The sequence below is a fragment of the Taurulus bubalis genome (assembly GCF_910589615.1).
Source record: "Taurulus bubalis genome assembly, chromosome: 1".
In the NCBI taxonomy this organism is placed as follows: Eukaryota; Metazoa; Chordata; class Actinopteri; order Perciformes; family Cottidae; genus Taurulus; species Taurulus bubalis.
The window spans coordinates 45,864,256-45,884,347 of NC_136589.1; the positions used below are offsets into that span (position 1 = coordinate 45,864,256).

At 40.1% G+C, this 20,092-nt stretch overlaps 3 protein-coding genes across 4 annotated transcripts; 2 read left to right on the plus strand and 1 right to left on the minus strand.

Moving 5' to 3' along the window:
- Positions 1–2,320: 2,320 nt before the first annotated feature.
- On the minus strand, positions 2,321–8,649 carry rrh (retinal pigment epithelium-derived rhodopsin homolog; the record flags this gene model as incomplete). Its single annotated transcript, XM_079217253.1, has 7 exons — positions 2,321–2,426; positions 3,067–3,245; positions 3,722–3,890; positions 4,835–4,988; positions 5,207–5,306; positions 6,845–7,035; positions 8,538–8,649. 7 exons carry the CDS (start codon positions 8,647–8,649, stop codon positions 2,321–2,323), a joined length of 1,011 nt encoding a protein of 336 aa, XP_079073379.1.
- A 1,713-nt stretch (positions 8,650–10,362) lies between these two features.
- Positions 10,363–12,892, plus strand: cox8a (cytochrome c oxidase subunit 8A). The gene is made up of 2 exons (XM_079214245.1): positions 10,363–11,327; positions 12,528–12,892. Exons 1-2 carry the CDS (start codon positions 11,211–11,213, stop codon positions 12,621–12,623), a joined length of 213 nt encoding a protein of 70 aa, XP_079070371.1. The 5' UTR covers positions 10,363–11,210; the 3' UTR covers positions 12,624–12,892.
- A 1,600-nt stretch (positions 12,893–14,492) lies between these two features.
- On the plus strand, positions 14,493–19,308 carry LOC306740825 (glucosamine-6-phosphate deaminase 2; the record flags this gene model as incomplete). 2 transcript variants are annotated; one of them, XM_079223059.1, is made up of 6 exons in its annotated part: positions 14,502–14,625; positions 16,121–16,222; positions 16,754–16,936; positions 17,490–17,674; positions 18,319–18,493; positions 18,713–19,308. In XM_079223059.1, the coding sequence occupies 6 exons, from the start codon at positions 14,502–14,504 to the stop codon at positions 18,769–18,771; spliced, it is 828 nt and encodes a 275-aa protein (XP_079079185.1). In that variant the 3' UTR covers positions 18,772–19,308. The 2 variants fall into 2 exon arrangements, with proteins under 2 accessions (XP_079079186.1, XP_079079185.1); XM_079223060.1 differs by lacking the exon at positions 16,121–16,222 and having other exon boundaries at positions 14,493–14,625.
- Between the last annotated feature and the right edge of the window lie 784 nt (positions 19,309–20,092).

A 20,092-nucleotide genomic window follows, 5' to 3' on the forward strand; every position in this document is an offset into this window, starting at 1 on the left:
TAGAATATATTCTGCCTCTGTGCTTGTTCGTTTGTATTTGTGAGCAATAATGGAAGTGTAGGAGTGATGAGTTGAATGAATAAATATTTACTAAAATGCACCATGACCTTTATTTCATGTTATTTTGACCTCAGCAGCAGCAAAGCAGTAGTGTAACGCAGATACTGTGGGAAAAGCATGGGAGATACTTGCACTTTTCTCACTGTTAGGGTCAAAATGTATATAGATTCATATAGATTAACATTTTGAATTTAAAACATGCTTCTTGATATAGCATTGATACTTAAATAATATGACAGTGACCATTATGCCACCCACTGCGTTTTACTCAGTGGTGGAAAGTAACTAATTACATTTACTTTAAAGTACTTTGGGGTATTTGTACTTTATATGAGTACTTTTAGTTTATGCTACTGTACAACCCTAGATTTCATAGGGAAATGTCCCGTAATCACCTGACCGCTACTTTTCAGATACATAAACAAAAAATATGATTAGTTTATATAATGTGTCTTCATTGTTATAGAATTGTTATAGCTATTGAACTACCCAACAGTATATAAAACAATTAAAACTCAACATCAGTCATCTAAAATATAAAAATGCTGCTATATTAATTGTCAACAATAACAAATAAACATTACATAATATTAAAACGCTAACAGAGGCCATCCTGAAGTGATGTCCTTGGCCACATTGAACGACTCAATCTTTGTTTGGGATGAAGGAGGAACCACTGACCTTGACGTCATCATGTCAAGGACATTGTCAATGCAATTTATGTATTTGATTGTCTGACTATTTATGTTACGATAGCCTATTTATCTAATCATCATTTATTTATAGAGTTGAGGTCTACGTCAGAGCTGCAACTAAATATTTATTTACATTTACATTTTCATTATTGATTAAAATCATTTGCATAAATTTTAAATACTTTTGAGAAGCTGGATCCAGCACATTTAAATGTTAGATCCCAATCATCAAAATAGTTACTGAATATTTTTCTCAGTCAATTGTTTATTCATCATTAAAATCTATCGGGACACACAGTTTTTCCTCAAGCAAAAAATATATTTTATAGCATACATTATAAATATATATTATAAATAATGCTTATAACTCAGCTCTATGTTTTTTTTCACATTTCATTTGCATTTTACGAGTGTGTGTGTGTGTGTGTGTGTGTGTGTGTGTGTGTGTGTGTGTGTGTTTGTGTGTGGAACGACACTACCCCACTTTTTAATGCCTCCTCGCAGTGACAGGTGTGGCCGGAGGCATTATGCTTTCAGGTTGTTCGTCCGTCTGTTCAGGAACATCTGGAGAGAATTTCTTCACATTTCTGCCCAAACACGTACTTGACTATAGGTCCAAAAACATGTCTTTTATCCATAACTCAAGGATTCATATGCTTATTAATACAATTTCACATTTCTAACAGCATACAATGATGACATTTTGGAAAGGCATGGATGTGAACTGCAGCACGACTTGTTGGTGGAGAGATCCAACCCCCGGATGATAACTGTAGCTTCTCTAAGTGAGGAAATCCGGTTAAAATGTATCATATATTTATGTATTCATAAATATGAAAACACTTTAAGATCCAATCATCACTAAAGCATGTGTAATGCAAGAGAACCAGTAAAAACAAATGTAATGGGCAATATGTAATGGTCATATTGACATTTTGTGCCAGTGGTCCTTTCCCTCCTGTTAAAATAACAGCGACCCCCTTGGTGGTTCGGGTTGGCTTCGGTTTAGAGAGGGGGAAAGACACATATCGATGGGGAAACACCAGTGGCCTTCAGCGTCACAGTTCATGAAATATCATTTTCTCAGTCTATTGTTAGCTAACTGCTTCATTTGCTCGGCACATGTAAGTAAATGAGGGCCTCAGAATACATGTAGTGATGCATAATCAAAATACATTTTGAGATTCTTGTGCGAGCTGCAATGTCAGTGTCACTAAATGAAACCCTGTTGAATCTGATGAGAGAGTTGGCACCGCTGTATCTGCAACATGTGAACATTAAAGTCATGTCTTGCTTTGGCCTTTTCAAAGCAAACAGAATCCTGTCAAGCAGTTGAAGGGAGCAGTCCGTACACAGCAAGAGTTTCATTTTCAGTTAGTTATTAAAGGAAGTAGAACACACTCAATGACTACAATGTCCCGGCAAGTGGAGTGTACACAGTAAACACCACAGTGCATTGGATTATTAGGGAGGAAAACACTGACACCGATTCATGTTAATTCATCGTAGCAATCTTTCATAAATGATTTTAATGACAGGGTACTTTGATACAACGTGATTTCACCTCACTGGGTAAGGGGTTGTTGGGAGGTTGTCATGGGAACCTGGGTATTGATGGTGATCCGCTGCCGGGTCTGACATCGAACCATCCCTATGATGGCTCTTCTGAACCTGCAGGAAAAAAATCATTCACTCATTATCAATTGAAAATACAGTACATCACTAAAACATTACTCAATGATTACTGAACAGGAATACTGGGGCCCTGACCTTCACCTACAAAATGTCACTCAAAGAGACACAAAGAGACTACAGAGAAACAAAAACAACAACAAAAAGATGTAAAACAGCTGCAAAGAGACTCACAACGACGATTCAAAGGTGCAAAACATCCACAAAGAGACACGTACCAATGAGGAAAAGAAAAAACATAAAACTACGACATCTCAAAATAAGATAAGATAAAATAAGATAAGATAAAATAAGATAAGATAAAATAAGACAAGATAATCCTTTATTAGTCCTGCAGTTACATGATTACAGCAGCATAGGGTAAAGTGCAAACAAGACATAGTAAAAAAGAAACAAGATCAAAACAAGTATTATAAATAAGTATTAAAAAAAGAATTACCGAAAATAAACCAAAAGAACTACAAATAGTTTAAATACAGCTGCAAAGAGACACAAAGAGACTCACAAAGACACACAGGAACAAAACAACCACAAAGAGGCAACAAAATCCTCTTCAACAAGACCAAAACAATTATACATTAACTAATATCAAAGCATAATGACGAGAAAAAACACTCACTTTTTGTTGGCAACAACATAAATGCAGGGGTTGTAAAAGGTGGAGGACTTGGCGAAGAGTGGAGCGATGATAGCCATGGAGGCAGGGATGGTCTTGGGGTCACCAAAAGAGGCCCAGAGACACACTATGGAGTACGGAGACCAGGCCACTAGGAACATGACGATCATTACCATGGACATCTGTCGGCCACAAACACAGCAGCAGCTGATCAGACAGTAGTGAGTGTCCTCTGGGCAGCTAAACCATGTGACAATGTTTATCTGATGGATTAAAAAAACGCATCCAAAAAATATGGACTCAATTTACAAAGGACCTAAATAACATTTGGGGTCAAGTGTGAGTTATTATGTGGTCCATGAAGACTATATTGATTCAAATTTCATACAGATGCATGTGAGACATCCAATGGACACTGAATCTGTCAACATTGGGACTTTGTCACGTCATTATGTACACCGTATACAGGAAGCGTGCAATGAAAACATTGATTGACTGATTGATTGACTGACAGCGAATCGAGATGTTAGACATCTTTTTTTAACCACTAGAATGATGGTCTACGCCAAAGCTGCGTGCCATCATAAGTGGAACACTAACTCGGCCAAGTAGGAGAAAGAAGGGTGAGCTTGATGGCTCAGTGGGGTTCAGTATTCACCTTGGTGACGTCCATCTGATCTGACCAGTCGATGTTGATGCTGTCCAGGCAGTTATTGGCTTTGTATCGCTTCACAGTGGCCGACACGTTGTAGTAGCAGTAAAACATGGCGGACAGAGGCAGCACAAAGTTCACAGCAATCACAGCCATAGTGTAAGAGATGAAGGAGCTGTGGAGGGAAAGTTATATATATATATATATATATATATATATATATATATACACACATTTGAAATAAGATCAGTTCTTGAGTAAATCCACTTTCCACCAATAATCTGCTGCTGTAATACCTTCTCCTCTGGCTTCAATCACTGGAGCCAACCCATTTAAAATGTATGCATGGCCAGTGTATTTTGTTCCAGTACTATCCAGAAGTACTGGAATATCTCATTGTACACTGCATTAATATTTGTTCAATGCTTGTGAAACATAAATTGGTGTAAAACGTATATGCTCATATTAAGTTCAGCTGAAACTGTTGTTTCCTTGAGCTCAGGTGTAGCTCTGTGACAGAAGGCCCCTGGTGATCAGATGAACTGATGAAGGGCTTAAGCTAAGACATTCTTCACATTTCAGCGTAACCTGATGTCCTGTAGTAAATGTAGGCGCTAGTGGAGCACTCAATGATCCAGCAAGTGTCACGTTGAAAATTATATCATCGCAGTTTTTCTGCAGGGGCTTCTACTACGGCAATCAGGGGAAACCCCGCCCACATTGAGGTATCATCTGTAGAGCAAAACCAAATAGAGACAATACCTGGGACCAAAGGTGAGTGGAGTTGAGCAGAGGCATATGCCATGCCGTGGAAGTGAGGCATCAGTGTACTTTTGTATTGCTGTTAGCATGGATCTTCTTCACAGATTTATTATGGAATATAGTTTTTTTATAGGGTTTTAGTCGGTGGGTGTTTATTTTCTGGGTTCTGGTAATCAGTGTTGGTTGAATTGGACGCACTGTTTTTATGGATAAATAAGTTGAGACACACCAGCTGTGACAACTCAATATCATCACAGCAGAATTAGTAGTGGCAGTGGTATTTAATTGCCATTATTAGTGAGCTATTTCCTCAGTAGTTTTAAAACATATGCACATAGTTATCTGCTGAGGACTCACGCGTCATTCTGTCTCCAGTTGATGGTGCATGTAGCTCCGGTGGGGTCGGGGGCGTAGCCAGCCCAGCCCACCACGGGCATGGAGGACCAGAACACAGCATTCAGCCATGCTGCCAGGATGAGAAGGTTGTAGGATTGCATCGTCATTTTCTGCCCTGGAGAGACAAATGACATCTCCATTCACAATGAAGGTCAGGAAAGTCCATGTGGAGATACAATTGCTTTTGATATGTACAAGTGAGATCTTTTTTGTCTGGGTGGTGGCTCTAGAAGAAAGGTCAGGGGTCACCAATAACCCTGAGGATCAGGAATAACTTGATGAGTTGCCAGTTTATTAGGAACACCAAGCGAAAAGAAATATAAAAACAGATACCGATGTCTGGTCTGCAGATAGTGAGGTACCGGTCGATGGCCACCACCGTCAGCAGGCCGATGCTGGCCATGCCGAAGAAGATGTTGAGCGCTGCATAGATCTGGTGGCAAAAACACAGCGATTACAAATAGTGGCTAGTTAATGATAATGGCCCTGTTGCTGTAGTTATAATAGGCCTTAATGTGTATACATTTATACACATGTATATACATTTTTGGATAATTTATGACAAAGAAGACTATTAATCAGTTATTTGCCAATCATTTTATTTGTCAGCTCTTGAAGAGAATCAAAACTCATTCCAAACTTACTGATTAGAATCCATCAACGTTACATATTACATACTGTTTTTTGACAAAATTACAGTATTGTTGCATAGAATTCCAAAATAGAAGTGTTTGGAAGGTTTGCCCAGCAACACACAATGATATACAAAGTATACATATTGATACATAACTTTGGAAACAGGGAATTCAGAATCATGTGTTCACTGTGATGGATAACTCGAACGAGTCTCAGGTTTCTTCGTCATTTTGATTTTACAGCGCACTAAATAAACTACAACAATGGCTGCCTGGAAGATTGATGAACACATCCAACAACCACTGGTTTTCTGTATGTCTATATTTAGCAGTCATTTTATTCATACCTGTTTTTCAGTGAATGAATTCCATTTTTGTATCATCCTTTGTGTTTTAGTACTATCTGACCCACTGAAGGGCAGAGTATTGACTGACTTAATAGATATGAGCATTTTTGACAAAGAAGTCAAAGGTACACAGCAGGTACTGTATAGGAATCCCCCCGGCCAGCTCAAACACTCTGGGCTTCTCTGCTCTGCTTCTCATTGTCGACTAACATCATACAGCTCAATAATAGCTGCGCAATAACAAAGGCTGAGGGGAAACATAATCTGCCAAAAGAATCCCAACACGTGGCTGTGTCCAGTGCAGCAGCTGATGTGAACGTGCCTCAGCCTCACAAGTGGATTATTATGGTAAACTCAGAAGCAAAAGCTCAGGATGTAGAAAGCATGACGACATGATTGGTGAAAACACCAGGAATAGAAAAACAGATAATTATCTCTTCATAACCTGAAACGTTTATCGTTATAACAAGATGTTTTTCATGCTACGTCAAGATATTTTCATGTTTTAATAAGATATTTTCACGTAATTATGATGATACAAACTGATGATACAAAATATTACGTTATAATAAGAAACTGTTCTTGTTTTATCAATTAGCTATTTATCTTGATGCGATCATTTGTTGTTATAACGTGAACTGCTTGTACTGTGAAAATATATTGTTAAACCACAAACATATCTTGAAATGGAACAAACGAATAAGGAGTCTTTTTATTCAAATGAAATACAGCTTGATGCTAATGTTTTCTGCTGTGAAGCAGTTCACATGAGAATATTCACAGGTATATAACCTGTTTACACAGTAAACCAGTCTGCATTACCTCCGGGCCTTATTCAGTGTAGATAGAGGATGGGTCCTTGAAGACAGAACATTCACCTCCAGTAATCTCAACATTACATGTTATGCCATTGACATGACTTGTCATTGTAGACATACAGTATGTTGTTCTATCAGTAACATGTACATGTGAAGGCACATTCCACCCACCTGACAACCAGCGTATCCAAATTTCCAGCTGCCGTGGATGTCTGAGGCAGCTGACATGGGATAGCCGATACCAGCTACTCCAATGTCAGTAAAAGCCAGATTGATTATAATAAAGTTGGTGGCAGTGCGCAGCTCCTTAAACTTCATAAACATGATCAGCACAACAATGTTGCTGAATAAACTGATGACACCTGTGAAGAGAAACAACAACAAAGTTGAAGTCAAACTGGCAACACCTCTAATCTTATGAAGTCCCTTTAACTGATGGGGAAAGAAAACTGTATTTTAAGCTACATTTTCCTCTGATGGTTCCTAGACTGTATTCAAGTCAAGTCAATAACTCAATAATCAATCAATTTTCTGTTGTTATGGTTATTCGTTATGGTTAACATTCGTCATGATGATTGGATGATCTGCTGCTAGTTGACCACATATGGCACCCACCGGCTGCATTACATTGTCACGATTTCTGGCACAGAGCTATCATTAGTGTCACTAATTCCACCTGTCCTTTTCATCTATGACAAGTCAACCCAGTGACCAGAACAAATGCTGGCATTGTACTTCTTTGCAAATTATGTTAAATGTATACGTTTCTGAATAAAAAATACGCTTCATATAAGTTACATATTAGCCTTGTATCACAGTCGCAGAAACAATGGCACATGGTTAACGTTGCTAAATCATTGGGGATTGTTTAAGCCATGAAACTACTCGGTTGAGGTGAAGAAGATTGTGATTTGTGTTCAAATAACATAACAATGTAAATAAATAACAACCGCCCTTAGCACACTTTCATACGGAACACTTTCATACGTTACATAACAAGCCTAACGATATTACTCAAGAAGCATAAACATTACTTTTGGTTTCACACAGGACACAAACAGGCTTCTCCTCCGTGAAAGTGCTGTGTTTGTTATGCACCCTTAGTGGACTTTCTCGCTTGTTTTACTTGTTATTACACCACGTAACTTTCCCAGCCCGCAAATTTCAATAACGGTCGCTTTATATACTACTTCACTTGATCTGCTCAACGCTTATTGTCCTCTGACCATGTGCAAAAAATGTCGACATTCAACATATTTGCAGAAACATAAAATGCCAACATGTTTTCCTGGTAACTCTGTGAATATGATTATTTTGGGGAATGTAAACAAAAAAACTGCTCTGATGGAAGCAAGGCAAAAAAGAAAGATGTGTTCACATAGCAAAACACCTCGATCAATACATGATGGGGAGAATCTTAAAAATGAAGGTCTTAATGAAGTTACCATCAGAGAAATAAAAAGTAGGAGTTCAGTCTTGGAATACAGTGCCAAGACCTGCATCAGATACATAATGCTATCAGAACACTTTTTCAAAGGGTAACAATGGACTAGTTTACTTTCACCATCAATGGCATCGAAACAGTCATGTTTTCTTTACCCCTCATGTCATTCCTTATGATATATGAATTTGTTACACAGCCAAAATCCCATTTCTTCCCCGCTTACTATTGATGGTTTGACTGGTAACTGTGAGATGTGTTAAAAGTATGTTTGAACAATGACTGAATGCAGGCTCCTGAACTGCCATTGACTCCAGAGAGACTGTACAAGGTTTCTACAGAAGCACATCAGTCAGAGAATTCACAGCATTCACATAATTCATCATCTATTTCTGCTGCCATTGGAGGCCTAATATTTGGTACCTGCAGTGATAAGATATCCAGCCACTATGTTGTGCTCCAGTTGGGTAAAGGCACTTTTCCCCCCGTAAAGTGCAACATCATCTGAAACATTGAATCCAGAGTCAATCCCCATTTTCTGAGGTGGTAAAAAAAAGACAAAAACAAAAGTGGCCCTTAACTGAAGTAAACGGTCTTCCCGCTAACAGTCTCGGAGGGTAAATTACACGGAGAGGTGATAAATAAATAGAAAAGAGAGAAGAGATGTAGAGAGTCGGTATTGCAAAAGGCTTCATCAAACTAAAATCTGTTGGGTATTGTTGTGGAGTGAGTGGTGGTGGGGGTGAGGGGGATTACTACATACCACTGGTCCCCTGTGCCCAGTTAGCAGGAGGCTACAGGGCTGACCAAGAGAGGATTAACACTCACGTGGAGTTGCTTGGCTCTGGCCAATATGCTTTGACATTACAAAACTGCAGTTGAGTTAATGCCTGAGCCTCGGACTGAAGACTGGTGACGCTTTTATCCAAAGTGACTTACATTATTGCACTATACACCGTAGACACAGCGACAGGGAGCAATCCAGGGTTAAGTGTCTTGCTCAAGGACACATCGACACATGGACGGGCATGCTAACCACTGAGCCACAGTCACCCACACTGTAGATACAACCAAGGCTGGATTACCAACTGGCAAAGAGGGACCCCAAAGGCCCAGGGTCACTGTGTGGCAATCACTTTTAATAATGAATACAATCTGTGATGGAAAGAGCCTTAAGGTGACTCAGCATTTTTACCTAATCCTGAGCCCCTCACTTGTCGAAATCTAGTTTTAGAGAGCGCTAACACCCACAGTAGTAAATTTTTACAGCTCCTGTACCGTACTAGGACATGAGCTGACAAGGAATTGTGACAAGGAGACAGACAGGTGAAAACCCACTGTACCGGACCCCCGTGAAGGGGAGCTTCTGATGGTGTGAAGTCTATTTGGCCATGTGGACACTTACGACCCCCGCAGATGCAACAAGCGCAAATCAGGCATTATTTGTCACACATACAAAATGACTAGTTTTCTTAGTCAATAGTTAAACACAAGCTTTTCCTCAACATCTATCTCAGTGAATGATACCTGTAGGAGGAGATCTGTCTGACACATTAGCAGAGAAAAATATATTATATATCAGAATAATACATATAATAACCATGATATGTATATCAGAAGATGACTCTACAACCCGTGCAGACTGGAGTCCAATTCAGTACTTTTTCAAGTACATTGACAACAAAGTATTTGAATATTTAGCAGCATTCATTAAAAGATGAAGAATTATTTTCTTTTACGATCAAGTTGAATGTATTATTGGTTTAATATCACTCTATAGCCATAATTTGTTAGTTTTGTATCCTCTATATTTGGCTGTCTTTTCAAACGAAAATTGCCCTGTCAGTGGACATGCTGTAAAATTAAAAATTAAAAAACTTTTCAAAAAGTTTAAATTGTAAGATGTTTTTTTTTTAACTCTAAATAGGTAGGTCACACAAAATATGAATTTGGAATACACTATTTATCCTCAGTTCCCAGGAGGATATGTTATTATTAATAATATATATATATATATATATATATATATATATATATATATATATATATATATATATATATATATATATATATATATATATATATATATATACACATTTTAAATAAGATCAGTTCCTGAATCTGCACACTCCGGTACAGTAGGTGGCGGTACGCACCTAGGCAAATTGGTTGCGATCCGCCAGTCAAATTTATAGAAGAAGACGAAGAAGAAGACGAAGACGAAGAAGAAGAAGAAGAAGAAGACGAAGAAGATCAGTTATGCCGTGTTCACACCAAAACAGTTGCGAAATATTCGCGCGTCCAGATTACATGTTAAGTCAATGCACAGCCGCGTTAGGTTGCGAAAAAGCAAATTTTTCGCCGGGCGTCGCGATAGAAGCGAAACGGCGTCGCAACGCCGCTTTTTCGCTGGCGTTCAAATATTTCAACTCCAGCGAATAATTCGCATGACGCGGAGTTGCGAAAGCCAATCAGCTTTGAGAAGCTCCGCCCGGCATCACCGCCGTTACTGAATGACACTGCTGGCCCGCTGAAGGAGCGCTGGAAGCGGCTTCATTATTCAGACACTCGTCCTGGAAGAGTCGGAGCTGTGTGTGACTACGGATACTATTATGAACCCAGACACGGGGGCGGTTGATGTCCCGACGTGTGTGGGACTTCCTCAACAAGTATAAAGCTGAACTAGAGGTTATTTCAATGCTGAATGGCGGAAATAGTAAATGCTTTCAAGACACAGAGATAAGCCCCGCCCCCTTTCCCCCGCGATGGTTGCTATGGTTGCGAAAAAACGGATTAACCACATAGAGCGAATTTTTCACCTGCGGCGCGATATAGGCGAAGTGGCGTTGTGAAAATTCGCAACTGTTTTGGTGTGAACACGGCATTATTGAGTAAATCTACTTTCCACCAGCGAAGAGGGACCAGTCACAGCTCCATGTACATCCACATCCAGGACAGCAGGTGGCGCTCTACGACTCACTAGTAATCGCCTGTGAGGAGAAGAAGAGCAACGACCTCTGTATTGATACACTTCCTCCTGACATCATCGTCGCTTCTTCATTTCGAGAAGACATCACTCCAGCCTAGCAGATCAACATGTCGGGGCTCCTAAGGACCGTCGCTCGGCGCGCTGCTCCCGTCCTGCGGGGACACACCGCCACTCCGCGGGCTAACCTCCACGCCGCCCCTGCCAAGGAAAAGATCGGCACCGTTGTAAGTCCGTTGGAGCGCTTTGGGCTCGCGCTAACGGCTTTGCTAGCGAGCAGCCGTTAGCTTAGCGTTAGCTGTCCTTGGCCGGCGAGGTCAACCTGTGTATCTGTTAAGCCAGCTGTGTTCGGTTCACGTATCTATTTCCTTATGAACGACAACGTATCTAATGACCAAATCACTGAGTTTAAATGGCTGCATGTCCGGTAAAGTAGTGTATTGTCCGCCCTGTGTGCTGGTGGAGAGGAGAGCAGGGCGGCAGCATCAAGCAGAGAGCGAAGGAGACCAGCATGTTTAGGTTATATAATATAAGTATATAATAAGGGTTTACCCGGAGAGACGTGGATATGGATGTGGTCTCTGCGAGGTGTGGATGTTTACCACCGGAGTCTGTTAACAGTAGCATGTCGGTTCAGTGTGGAGCTCGGTTGTTATATAATAAAGATAATAGTAAGCCAGTGCTTCCTTCAGGGTTTTGGGAGATTTTTTTTTTAACAGTGGTGGAATGTAACTAAGTACATTTACTCAAGCACTGTACTTAAGTCCAATTTTTGAGGTACTTGTAGCCTATTTTACTGCAGTGTTTACGTTTTAGCTGTAGCCCAATACATCTCAGGAAAATATTATATATAATTTCACAATATTAGTTACTAGTTGGGCCACTTTGCATATTGTAAATACAAAATATATATCAACTAATGGACTGATGTATTATTAAGTGTAATAAAGTGGTTACAATTAGCTCTACCATCACCAGCTGCAATATTAAAGTGACACGTTCTAATAATCAATAATTATTATCCAGTGATATAGGCCGACTGTAAATACTGGCCGTCCAGTCTGTCTTTGTCTCGTGTCGATAACGGCTCAGCGACTTTATTTTTCTCGGTTTAGAAAAGGCTCACTAGTAGGTAAAATCCTCTGTTTCCACTCTTTGCTGGAAAGCTACATATCCAATAACACGTGTATGCTTTAGGTACAGATGCACACACATAACTCCTCTGCTATAAGACAAAACTTTTTTTCTGGTGGGCTGCCCTGCGTGAGGAAAATGTAGAACGTTGCTCCCAGAAATTCCTAATATGACGATTGATTTCAAATTGTGTCAGCAGGTAAACCAGGTGTTATTAATGGCTCTTTTGTTATGTAGCAGTGGATATGCTGATTGGCTGTCAGCTGACTGAATCCTCTCTGTCTGTTGTCAAGGAAACTATCATTGGATTGAGCTTATTCTCCCTGGCCATTCTGGGACCATCTGGATGGATCCTGGCCCACTTGGAGGACTACAAGAACAAAGAGTAAAAGAGACATTGTATCAGTCTAACTGCCTCCAAGTCAACCATCTCCAATGACAACCTGGGACCATCATCTTGTTCTGCTGCAGAGAAGAATATGGAACACGTTTTACATTCACTCTTCTACCTCCGACAGCTCTGCTCCACATCCCATACAGAAACCAGCTGTTTCCCAATTCTGACTACATTGAAAAGTGTGATGCGGATCTTTCCTCTTAAACAATGTTACAATATTAAATTTTAAACACAACTATGTTGCTTGATGTGTATATTCAACGTGTGTATGATCTTTGGATACGATTTTTATTTAGAACATTACAGATTTCAATAGGTTTCAGACACAAGTTGGTTGTCAGGAGATCTTAAAACAAATGATGCTCATAAAAAGGGAGAATATTGGGCCACAATTTGCTGATAATTCTGCAGGTTAACCTCACCCTCTGGATAACATGAGGCCACTCATCAGCAGTGGTGAAAGAAGATCTTTCTTCAAATAAAAGTAGTTATGACACAACGTAAAGAGAAACGCATTTAAAATCCACAGCAAAATTAAATTAAAGGGAAAATAGTTGTTATGCAGTAAAGCCTCTTTCACAGTGTTACATATAACATTACTGGATGTTCTCTAAATTTAATGCAGTACCACATATTTAAAATGACTTTTTACAAGTTTAACTAGCAAGTAAAACTTTCAGAAATGTGCGGTGAAGAGTGTAACACTTTTTGACTATTGCATCTATGTGATGTCTTTTATTTGTGAGTTATATAATTTATTCGATTGACTAAGAACTGCTCTTTGTGTCTATTTTTCCACTGATGCACCACAAGCAAGAGAAGTCCATTGTCCAAATGTTGTCTGTGTGCTGCTTGGCTTTCTTTGTCCACTGCAAGGAACCAAACAAAAGAACATATATATATATATATATATATATATATATATATATATATATATATATATATATATATATTCACTCCTGCTGAGTCTCTTGATCTGGTAAAAAAAAAAAACTCCCAGGTGCATGCTGGTCCTGTACCTGCCTTAACAATTGTAGGTGCCAATTGCACAATTTTTACGAATAAAACAAACAAACTAATAAACCCTACACTACTTACTATCTGTATCCCTCTGGATAAAAGTGATTAATTTTCTGCAAAATTAGAACATTACTAGCATTAGAAGATACAATTACACACTTTTTATATAGGGGAAAGTGCTGTATGAATAAAGTCGGTTTAAGATTCAAGTCAGCAAGATTCATTCAAACATGTTGAGTACAGAATGGAGGGGAGAAAATGAAATCAGCATTCTATTATGTTTGTCCCACACGGGCTTCCATACCTTCACCGGCGAGATCACTTGCCCAGAAGTGCGTCACGTGACAAAACAGACTTCGTGAGAAACCTGACTTCTCGTCTGACAAACAGCGTATTTTGTGAAGCAGGTAAAAACGCACAACCAATTAACCGTGTGGTCAACGCTCACAACTAACCGACTAGTTAACCTAGTTAGTAGTTGCAGATTATCTGAGCGACATTAACCTGCGCTCCTGTTCACGTCGCTTGCTTGCTATAATAACAACTGCCTTAAGTGCAGAAACCGGTCAATTCACCGGAGTGTTAGCGGGTTAGATAATTGTAGATAGCACAATTAACATCTATTTAAAGCGGTATTTTAGATAAGTGACGCATTGTGCTGCAACAACTCTGATAACCAGCTAGCGTTAGCATAGGGCACATTAAATTGTCCATTTCTTTGCATGGACTTTGGCGTGGTATTTCTCATGCTGCTGCTTTGTCTCCCTTGAAGATGAAAGCCGTGGCCTCGTCGCATTTGTTAATTTAAAAAAATCGCTTTCTTCACGTGCAGTGACGGTGAGCCAGCACGATGAGGCTGGTCATTCTGGACGACTATGACCTGGCCAGTGAGTGGGCAGCGAAATACATTCGCAACCGCATCCTCCAGTTCAAGCCCTCCGCGGAGAGATACTTCACTCTGGGCTTGCCAACGGGTGAGTGACCTCTGTCGTGTGTGTGCGGACTATCAGGGTTCTTACGGTCATGGAAAACTTGGAAAAGTCATGGAATTTTAAAATGGTTATTTCCAGGACTGGAAAAGCTCTTGAAAAAATAAAATCTCAAAAGTTTTTGAAAAGTCATGTAAATGTGTTATATTCATGTGTTCATGTCGTTTATTTATGCTGAGTTTGAAATAATGAATATGCTTTAAAAGAAAGACGCTCAAAATATAAGCAGGCATACATACAGGCATGTATATAAATGTTTATTCTTTTAATCAAACTATTGTCTCATTCATTTGTGTCATTTAAGGTTTACTGTATGCTTTGTATTCTCATTGTTAGTTTAGATACTACATTTTCTCACTTTTTCATGTTTACACCGAGATTTCACAAAATGTTTGGTCATGGATATGTGGTTTAAAGACATGGAAAAGTTATGGAAATCCATTGGTCAGAATGTGTGTGAACTAGGGCTCCAACAACGAATCGATAAAAATCGATTATCAAAAGTGTTGGCAACGAACTTCATTATCGATTCGTTGTGTCGCGCGATTATTACGCCGGGCAATAAGTCGCGGAGAAGAAAAAATAGAGCGGAGCAGAGCAACTGGCCGGCCAGCGTTTCTGAGATCGGAGTGAGACGCGAGAAAAGCTGAGGTTGTGATCTTCTCAAAAATAGAAGATCTTTGACAAGTCGAGTCTTGGCCAATCAGCGTCTTCATGTTCCTCAAACTTGTTTTTAATGGAAGCTAGTCAGCTTGCTATCGCGTTAGCTAACGTGTTTGGTTGTGTATTGTCGTTAAAGTTACGTTATGTTCCGTTACAGTTCAGTCTTGCTTGTAAAAAAACGTAACGTGATGAAACATGCCGTCACCCCCGGTCTGGTTCAGTTCACGCTGTCACTCGTTAACGTTAAACCGGCACACCGGAGGATCTGGCTGCAGGTTTTTTTTTTTTTTTTACTCAAAGTAGAATGAAGCAAATCACGTCGTTGGGCTTAGCCAACAACGTGACGTCGTGGTCATAAGAGACCCAGAATGAAAGAGTTTAAGGAAGAGGACGCTCTATATGGAGCAGTACAGCTTCCCTCTGTCCCAGTATTTCATACATATTGATAAAGCAGGGTATGTAAATGCAGCCTCTGGAGGGATCAATTACAGTAAAAAGGGCTCACATTTGGCGGATGTAAAGCATAGGTGTGTATGTTTTTAGTGTTAGTCCATTTTGTTGTTTTAATTATCAGCTCAGGGATGTTCAAGGAGCAACCTGTTTGTGCACTTTCTGAAGATGTTTTGCACTGTCACTTCTGTTTTTGAATAAAGGGTTGGAAATGAACGGTTTTTTGATAAAAACATTTTTTTATCCGATTAATCGAAAAAATAATCAACCGATTAATCTTAAAATAATCGTTAGTTGCAGTCCTAGTATGAACCCTGACTATTTTCTGTAAGTCTTCGTCAACGTGAACGTGTCTCGTTGCTTTCAGGGAGCACCCCCTACGGCTGCTACCAGAAGTTAATAGAATACCACCGAAGTGGAGATATCTCATTCAAACACGTGAAGACCTTCAACATGGATGAATATGTAGGTGAGTTCAAGGCTGACTAATTAAAGGTCGGGTAGGTAGTCTTCTTCACTTTTTTTTGTATTACTTCCAAAAAAAAAAAACATTACATCTTGAAACCGATCAAATGCTCTGTCAAAAATAATAATAAAATAAACTATATCTGTGGCTATCGAGGGGGGACAAAATTAAGCATGATTGTATTTTAGGGTTATTTAAGGAGATGCTACTGGAGAGAGATCTGGCTTTAAAGTTGAGGCAGGTTATCATCTCACATCCTTTCACTACTGCTGAAATTTGACAAAAGCAAACACAGCCACTTTCTTATCTCCCATAGGAGGACATTGTCTTGGATAAAGGGAGTTGATGCATCATAGCTGAACATCACAATGGTTCATGCAGTGTTTTATTTTGAGCCTTATTTGTGTACCTTCCTCGCCCTCGTGACCCCAAAGGGGGTTAAGATCTGCCGTCTTCCTCTGAGGGCTACATTCGTAGACTTGCATCGCTTTGGTAGAAAAATTAAATGTAAAAGTTGACCCGCTTGTCCCCCAGGTCTACCTCGCGCTCATCCCGAGAGCTATCACTCCTACATGTGGAACAACTTCTTCAAGCACATCGACATTGATCCGGCCAACGCTCACATCCTGGATGGGAACGCAGAAGACCTGGAGGCAGAGTGTCAGGCCTACGAGCAGAAGATCACCGAGGCGGGCGGAATCGAGCTGTTCGTAGGAGGTCAGACACATGTTTGTTTTTTACATGTTGATATGTCTGTCGTATCTCCTTAGTTGGAGATGCCATAGGGAACATTAATTTAAAAAAAAGAGATATGGCCGCCAAGTATCAGTGTTTTTGTTAAATGAACTACAGTATTCATTTTGCAAATAAAAATGAATGAAAGCTTTTGGTAACAATTGCTTTTTCAGTGCACTTAGATGGCAATGAGTTCTTTTCTGGCACGGTCATGGGTAAAGTCAGCAGGATTGACAGGAAGTTGCGCATACCAACGGTGGAGGGTCGGTCAGTCCGTCTGCTAGACTGACCGACCCATTGTGCTGACATGAGAAAGAAGTGAGATGAACCAAGTAAAATGACAGAATGTGTAGCTGAAAAAAGGTGATGAATCTCAATAGATTGTAAAACCCAACATATCGCAAAATGTGTATCCACGCAATAAGATCGTATCGTGACGCCATCGTACCGTGGGGCGTCTTGTGGTTCCCACCCCTAATTTCGTAAAGCTTCTCTTTAGCTCCGCCTTCGTTCCTTCTCGTGTGTGTCTCTGTAGGGATCGGCCCTGATGGTCACATAGCGTTCAATGAGCCCGGTTCCAGCCTTGTTTCCAGGACCCGAGTGAAAACCCTGGCGAAGGATACCATCGTGGCCAACGCTCGTTTCTTCGGCAACGACCTCTCCAAGGTTCCCAACATGGCGCTGACTGTGGGCGTCGGAACTGTCATGAATGCCAAGGAGGTCAGATTAAAAGGCCGTTCTTTTATCCCTCCATTGTCAGGGTTCATACATTCATGGAAAACCTGGAAAAGTCATGGACTTTTTAAATGGTTATTTCCAGGCCTGGAAAAGTCCTTGAAAAAAATAAAATCCCAAAAAGTTTTGTAAAAGTCATGGAAATGTGTTATATTTATGTGTTCATGACGTTCATTTACGCTGAGTTTGAAATAATTAATATGCTTTTAAAAGAAAGACGCTCAAAATATAAGCAGGCATACATACAGGCATCTATATAAATGTTTATTCTTTTAATCATTTGTCTCATTCATTTGTGTCATTTAAGGTTTACTGTATGCTTTGTATTCTCATTGTTAGTTTAAATACTACATTTACTCAGTTTTTCATGTTTACACCAAAGTTTCACTAAATGTTTGGTCATGGAAATTTAGTTTAAAGTCATGGAACAGTCATTGAAATCCATTGGTCAGAATCTGTATGAACCCTGCATTATCCTGCAGTTACATAATCTTATGTAACCACGTTAAGATATTCTGTACCATCTGTTCACTATTTGTACACACTCTAAATAAGGTCATATATTTGAAGAAGATATACTGCCTAACTCCTAATGTTCCTTCTTTCCTGGATCCATGTTCTGTGCTCAGGTCATGATTCTGATCACAGGAGCACACAAAGCCTTTGCCCTGTATAAGGCCATAGAGGAGGGAGTGAACCACATGTGGACCGTATCGGCATTCCAGCAGCACCCGCGCACCATCTTTGTCTGCAATGAGGACGCCACCCTTGAGCTACGAGTCAAAACGGTCAAATACTTCAAAGGTACCAGCGCCAGCGCCACCTGTATACTTCTATGCAGAGTGTAAGAGTCTGTAGAAAAGAGTTCGTCTCACTATTTAGTAGAGAAGCTTTCTGTGGGTCGCAAACATGGCGACTCATTCCTGCACCACGCTGTAATACAAACAATATTAGTAATTCCAGTAATTTCCTGTTTGTGTATATCCGCCATGTTTTTATTATCCTTCTTGTTTTCCATTGCAGGGTTAATGCATGTTCATAACAGACTGGTGGACCCGGTGCTCAGCATCAAGGACCAGTAGAAGGAAGAGAACTGAAGATGTCCCTGCATACAATATGAGTGGGCGGCCCTATTATTCTGGTTCTGTGCCCGAGGATCCGCTAAGCCGGTGTTTGAGTGGCGGCCCTGGCCTGCTCGTTTAGTCCATGCACAGACCTGACCTGCTGTTGGATTATGTCGGCCGATGATAATGAATGAGAGGTAAACGATAGACAGACACATTCCCTCTGAGGTTCTTTTTTTAGCAGTTTCCATTTGAAGGGATCGCAGCGGTTCACTCGACCTAATCACCGCAGGAGGTCTCGGTGGTCCACGGATGATTGGATTTAAAGTCGTCATGACGACAAACAGGAAGCCTTCAGTCTGTTCGGTGTGTGAAGAGAACACAGATGTCTGTCTCTGAATGAAACCGTACAGTTTATATATTTGATAACTCTTTATGTTAGCTTTGTTTTTTATTCTCCCTGTTCCCGATTGGACAGATGAATACATAAGATGATCATGTATACTGGTGATGTCTGTTCAACCAACACGAATAAAGAAGTGACCTTTGACTTGTCAAAAATGTGCCTGCAGCGCCTGTTTTTATTTAATGTATGTATTAAGATGTATGTATTTAAAAGAACAGCTATGAACAAAGGATAAGGTTTAATTTCAACTATTGGGGGGGGAGGGGGGAGTAACCTCAAATGTGTATAAATAAATGTATAATTAATTGTAATCTCTGGATTTGAATCACCATACATTAAAACTGTCATATCTGTATCTGTCCTCTGAAAAGCAGAGAATGGAGACAATATTTGTTGGGGGAAAATTGCACTTGATGACAATATAATAATTCAAGAAAAAATAAAACAGCCCAATAATGTGCTGTTGCTGCTCTGCTCGTATGGTGGTGTCCCTGTCAGTCTGAGACTGGGACTCTCTGGATGAGACAACGTTTAGAGAGGCGGCTACGCTGCTCTTCATTGGGTACAAACTGAACCGACTTCTGATCAGGTGGAAATCTCACCATCGTGCAGCTAATCTTTCCCCAGAGACCCACACAGTGCTCAGTGCTGCAGGAAACCAGGTGGGGAGGGGAGCATTGCCGATCTCCCAACCTGATATTTTAATTCAATCAATGTAGCTGTTTGGCAGTTTTTCTCCAGGAAGCCAAGCAAAGCTCCTTGAGGTATTCTTTCTTGATTGTAACATTGATCAAAAACTCACACACAACGCTGCCTACCCTTCACAGTCCACAGTTACAATTACATTCAGAGCTCTTTTAAGTTTTCTTAACAGACCCTTGAGATCACCTACTGTTTAAGCAAGGAAAACAATCGACAGGCATATTTGATCAT

What these genes read in the sequence shown, in the direction of transcription:
- cox8a (XM_079214245.1), top strand. Translation starts at nt 11,211, where the DNA reads ATGTCGGGGCTCCTAAGGACCGTCGCTCGGCGCGCTGCTCCCGTCCTG. An exon ending in AGGAAAAGATCGGCACCGTT is followed by an intron (nt 11,328 to 12,527) that starts GTAAGTCCGTTG and finishes TCTGTTGTCAAG; the next exon opens with GAAACTATCATTGGATTGAG.